This window comes from Molossus molossus, unplaced genomic scaffold, assembly GCF_014108415.1.
Source record: "Molossus molossus isolate mMolMol1 unplaced genomic scaffold, mMolMol1.p scaffold_m16_p_10, whole genome shotgun sequence".
Taxonomy (NCBI): Eukaryota; Metazoa; Chordata; class Mammalia; order Chiroptera; family Molossidae; genus Molossus; species Molossus molossus.
In genome coordinates, this window is record NW_023425345.1 from 30,591,958 (window position 1) to 30,597,957 (window position 6,000).

A 6,000-nucleotide genomic window follows, 5' to 3' on the forward strand; every position below is an offset into this window, starting at 1 on the left:
TGATCCCCACTGGGGGCGTGCAGGAGGCAGCCAATCAATATTTCTCACTCACATCTATGTTTCTGTCTCTCCCTTACTCTCTAAAAAAATTAATTAAAAAAAATATTTAAGCCCTGGCCGGTTTGGCTCAGCAGTTAGAGCGTCGGCCTGCGGTCCGGAGAGACCCGGGTTCGGTTCCCGCTAAGGGCATGTACTTCGGTTGCAGTTTGTCCCCGGCCCTGGTTGGTCGTGCGGGTGGCAGCCACTCGATGTGTCCCTTCACATCGATGTTTCTGTCTCTCTTTCCCTTCCTCTCTCTCCCTCCCACTCTATCTGTCCAAAAAAAAATGGAAAAATGTCCTCGGGTGAGGATAAAAAAAAATATATATATATATTTAAACACACACACATTTTAAACTGTAGTGTTTAGCTTCATGGAACTATAGAAAGGCTTTTAAAAGTGATTGACTGCTAGATTTGAAAATTGACTTCAAATCAAAAAAGATTTTTTTTAATATATTATTTTTTTTTATTTTTTATTGATTTTAGAGAGAGAGGAAGAAAGAGATAGAAACATCAATGAGCGAGAACATCGATTGGCTGCCTCCTGCATGCCCCCCACTGGGGATCAGGCCCATAACCTGGGCATGTGCCCTGACCGGGAATCGAACCTGTGACCTCTTGGTGCCTGGGTCAGCACTCAACCACTGAACCACACCGGCCAGGCAAAAAAAGATTTTTAAAAAAATTTTTTTTCCAGATTTGGTGAGATACAAGTAACATCTAATATTGTATAAGTGTAAGGTATACAAGTAAGAAGAATGTTTAAACCATCTTCCAGAGACATTTCATACTAAATCATCAGTTCCTGGATTAAAAAGTAACAACCGAAATGCAACTATTAATTTCTTCTCAAAGCATGTTCTTACTGTGTGGGCTCATGGCATCAGGTTTCCTTCCCCAGATGTCTTAAAGATGTTTATCTTGTCGCGTTTTCTTGGTGTGTTTCAGTGAAAAGTCTGTCCTCGTCTCCCGAGTCCTCAGCATCGCCGGGCCCGTCCACTCAGCCGCAGCTCACGGAAGGATCGCATTTCATGTGTGTGTAGCCTCAGAACAGGTACGTCGTTTCCCTTCTCTTCACCCTTGGACTCTGACAGGCATTGCATTCGTGTGTTGTTTTAGTGAATCAAAACTGAGATTAATTCCGGACCCTGCGTAGGGAGAGTTGGCAGAGCGCGTATTTGAACCATGGGCAGTAACTCACGTTTCCAACGTTCGCCCTTCCAGTGACTGGCCGCGTGACAGCGTTTCCTCTGTCTCTTATTTCATCCGTGAAAACAGCAAAGCTGGAGGGTGCGTCCTGTGCCAGACAGGCCGCACAGTGTCTGCAGCTGTGCTCCCGTCGAATGTTCCTTCCCTTCGGCGGGATGAGAAGTCTGGTTAAGTCGTTAACGTGTTGATGGAGTCATGTTTTTTAAGTTAGTATGACATATCTACCGCAGTGGGAGTTTGGTAATTATTTCAAAGGACAAGGAAATATTTATGGTATAGCCAAATAGATGGCTTACTAAAATCTTTAAGCTGTATCAGAAATTATTTCTAAATAACTAATGTTTTCTTTTAAGACAGGGAAGTAGTTACTCAAAGAGCCAGGGGTGGGGAAAGGGAGAAGGAGAAAGCCTTCCTTAGACCGGTTTTCAGGACTGAGAATAATTTCCTGAGGTCTTACTTTGAAACTTGAAACAGTTGCTAAATGAGCCCTGGTGGTGTGGCTGGGCTGGCTGGGTCTGGTCCCGTGCACCCAAAGGTTGCTGGTTCGATTCCTGGTCAGGGCGCATGCCCAGGCTGCAGGCTCGATCCCCCGTAGGGGGCGTGCAGGAGGCAGCTGATCAACGTACCACTCTTGATGTTTCTCTCTCTCCCTCTCCCTCCCTCTCTTTCTAAAGATCAATTTTAAAAATCTTTAAAAAAAATCACTAAATGCTATCTGCACTTTCGTATGTATACATAGACACTGGTTTTAACTTTTCAGAAGAGCTGTGAGGTATGGAGTAAGCATTTTATGCCTTTTTCTGCATTTTTTTTTCCTCACGGTATCTTCCAGAATTAGCAGTGTTTTGTGCCTTAAGGTGACCACCAGCTTACACAGTTATAAGCAGCAAAAACACCCCAAGACATAAGTATTGTTACTAACACATTACGTGCTTTTTAGATTCTCAAACTGAAGAAGTACAGATACTAATTGACCACGTTTAATCGAGAGTGTTCTAGAGTCTACTTCCATTCACACCTTTTGGTAGCAGCCGTAATCTGTGCCTTTCCTTTCAGCCAGAAGGGTTTATGTTTAATTGTCCTGTCATATTTGTAACTTTAATTTGAGATTATGTCCACCTGAGCCTAGAACAGGCCTTTGCTGGCTGTCCGTGGGCATCTGCAGAACTGACATCCTTCCTGGAGTCACAGTCTGTCTGTTACAGTCTTCCCTGTGCCTTGCCTCTGTCACTCAAGTGTTTAAACTTTTAACTTAATATGTTCAGAAGTGACAGGTCCTACTAGTGACAGAATAATATGAGACAGAGGAATAATAAGCATTGTGCTCCCCTGATCTCTCCTGTATAAAGAGGTGATCGATGGCCTCTTTCTGTCTTAGTGGGTACATGGCATTAAAAACCATTCTCCTTATCTTTTGATTCAATATACAAGTTACAGCTCATTGTTCCTAGGCCATTCTGATGATAAAAAATGTTCCCAGTTAAGACCTGAGTACATTTCCAGGTTCCGTAAGTTGTTATTTCTGGATTCTGTTTTGTTTTACTTTTAGTTCCAGAGCCACTAGCATTACATAGTAGAATGAGGTACAGTTATTGCCGGATATTTTCCAGTCCTGGGCATGCAGCCATGATGGACGACTAGTGACACTCACCTGGGGGTCATTTTATATCTTTATATTGTGCGTACGTCATCTTTCAGAGCTAGGAGCTTTGGCAGAACTTAGGGAAGTTTTACAAGTGACACTGCCATGTAGGCTCACTATATTGTCACATGTGAATTTATGCAAATCTTCACTCGTTTTGCCGATCTTTTGGATTCTGAATTGCTGTTTAATTGCATTATGTTTCTTTGCTTTGTGTTTTAAGCTTATGGAAATGAAGAGAAAATGTCTTTTAATTGTATTATGTCTTAGGGTTTTTGTGGCCATGCTTGTCAGTTCTGTTGTTATGGAATGTCACCCTTGGTTACTTTAGGAAATGGGTCTCCGATAACTCACGGTGTTGAACGAAGTAAATGTCCCTCTCCTTTTTTTCAGCTATAGTGGCTTCAGTTGAAACTATTCCAGCCTAAGGAAGTGGACCTTCGGCAATGTGAGAAGATATTGTACAGTATATTTTAAATCTATGAAATTCATAGTTCTGATGCTTTTGACCACAGAGCATCATTTTATCACTTCTGGAAAATGTTTATTCCAAAACAGCTTTAATGGCCCCTCTGTACCTTCCGTGGTCTCCAGGTTGGTATTCGGACACCAGCTTGCTGCTATGATTTCAGAACACAAGTCAAGGTGCTTTCACTGTGCGGTCTGCAGCCAGAGCTCATGTAGTTGCTGATTTCCAGATTCGATGTTTCTAAAGTCTGGGTGGAGTCATGCTACTTTTTCTTTTCAGTACATCATTTTAGTTATTTCCAGTGACACTTGTTTTCTTTCTTTTTTTTTCCCCTTTCCATTTTGGCTACTGCAATACTTTGTTTCACACTTGATTTGTAAAAATTTTATATATATATATATATTTAAAATGTGCCATTTTATTATTGCTAAGTGAAGTATGTCTCGTTTTCTGCTATAATTATTTCTCAGTCAGATTGCAATGTCAGCAGTTACTGCCACACTCTTGTCAGCTTAAACACAAATGTTATCACTTACTGTTTCTTGAAAAACAATTTAAAATGTGGGTATTTTGAAGTACTGGGCTTATACTTCATTGGAATAGATGTGTACAGCAATAAGCAGGTTTTCAAATCCAGTACTTAGTTTGTGTACAAATGTAATTATGTTCATTGTGTATATATTATACAATGAGCACATGTAATGTAAGTATTAAAGGCTACTTACTATTGTTTAAATGCAAATGTTCATATCTCATTTCTTTTTTTATCATGTTAAATAAATGTTGATGTTCTTAAATCACTTGTGTTAGAATTTTTGCTCTTCCCATCTAAAATGGAAAGTCTGAAGTCCAAGATACTTCTAGAAGAAGAAGAAAAAAAGTATGTTGTTATCATAGAGAACATCACAGAAGGACCTTTTCTGTCCTGTAGCCCAACCCTCCCCTGTCAAGTTGAGAAACTTGAGGCCCAGAGAGATAAATTGCTTTGGCCACAGTCACGTTTCACTGAACGACAGAATTTGGACCAGAATACAGTTTTTCTGACTTTTCCTCTAAGGCCCTCAGCTCCACAGCACCGGGCAAATTTAGTTTTCTGAAGTCTTCTCTCCTTCTTTCTATTTGTTTCCGTGTTGCGGAAACCAGCGTCCAGCATCTGTGGTCTCACTCTGCTTGGTGGTTTGGACTTGGGGGGTGTGCAAAGCCGAGGGTTATTTCCCCGACGTGAGTAACTGGAAACTGTTTCATCGTCAGCAGGACCCTCGGAGATCATTTTCTCTCACAATTCATTCTATGCAGATGTTCACGCTCTTCAGAATCAATTACGTTTTCTTCCCTCTATAACCTTTTGTTCGTGCTCTATATTGTTCCCAGAGCACAAGGAAATTCGATGCTTGTGGATTCCGATATAAAATGGCTGAAACTAAATTGGCAGCGGTCAGTCTCCCTTTCTTTTCCATGCTATATTAAAGAGGATTCAGATTTAACTCAAAACGCAGATGTACAAAATTCATCTGCTCCCAACAGAAACACTCGAAAAGAAATGCAAATCTCTGCAGCCTATATTGCAGGGGGGCTGAAAAGAGAGGTTCAACGGGAGGGTAATGTTTTGCGCTCTGTGTCCCTATAAACATGTTGACACACATCACCTTTATCTGAAGATGACACACACAAGTCTCCAAAGAAACAGTCGACAGGTTATTCTTCCCTTTAGTTGTGATAGGGTCATTGTTACAGATCTTTTGTCAGTGTGTTGGGGAGAGTTGCTGTTCCTTGGTTTTTTGGGGGGTTTTTGTGGGGCTTTTTGTCTTTATGTTTGATTGATTGTTTTGCTTTGGTTTTATTAAGTACAACTGTTTCTAACTACTTCAAGAAGGAAGCATCCCATGCTGGCATACCGGGAAGCCTGGGGACTTTGGAGAAAGCGGTATAATGGAGTTAGGAGTCTTGTCAACATTTTAGAGAGCCAGATGTCGGTCGTGTTTACAAAAGTAGGTCAGCACAGGGACTTGATACAGGAGATAGTAAAAGGGGGCTACTAGTTCTTCCAAAATGTGAACTGGATGAATACTTTCTGTCTCACCCAAAGCTGACCTACCAGCTCCCCCTGTCTTCTTGGAGAGGAACTCAGAGCACCGGACATGGGGAGGCGCGTGGTAAGGAGAGCAGTTGTTCACGTGGGGAGTCGCCACGGGCCCCCTGCAGGCATGGAGGCAAGCACCAAGTTGACTGTGTGCATGCCCCGTTAGGTTCTTGGTCATCATAACCAAGTCCCCTAATTTATAGAAAGCTGATGGTCATATTCCTAAGATGGTCAAAAATTAGATAACCATGAACAAGTGATCTACAAACTTTTGCTTGCAAAAAAAAAATGTATTTTTTAAAATATGTTTTTATTGTCCAGCAGTTGAGCGCCGACCCATACACCAGGAGGTTGCCTGTTCGATTCCTGGTCAGGACACATGCCCAGGTTGTGGGCCCGATCCTCAGTGGGGGGCATGCAGGAGGTGGCCAATTGATGTTCTCTCTCATGGATGTTTCTATCTCTCTCTCTCTAAAATCAATAAAGAAAAAAAATATATGTTTTTATTGACATTTTTTTAGAAAGAGAGAATGGGAGAGAGTAACGTCAATGTGAGAA

At 41.6% G+C, this 6,000-nt stretch overlaps 1 protein-coding gene across 7 annotated transcripts in view; it reads left to right on the top strand.

The window, feature by feature from the left end:
- The window catches only part of PLEKHA5 (pleckstrin homology domain containing A5), a 220,876-nt gene extending 216,717 nt beyond the window's left edge, over positions 1 to 4,159 (top strand). For 4 of the 7 annotated variants that reach the window (XM_036252690.1, XM_036252684.1, XM_036252689.1 and 1 more), the window contains 2 exons: positions 991 to 1,096; positions 3,287 to 4,159. In XM_036252690.1, coding sequence (XP_036108583.1) covers positions 991 to 1,085 — 95 coding nt within the window. In that variant the 3' untranslated portion in view covers positions 1,086 to 1,096; positions 3,287 to 4,159. The remainder of the gene's footprint in view (positions 1 to 990; positions 1,097 to 3,286) is intronic. The other 3 variants (XM_036252685.1, XM_036252686.1, XM_036252688.1) reach the window with 2 other exon arrangements.
- Positions 4,160 to 6,000: the final 1,841 nt, after the last annotated feature.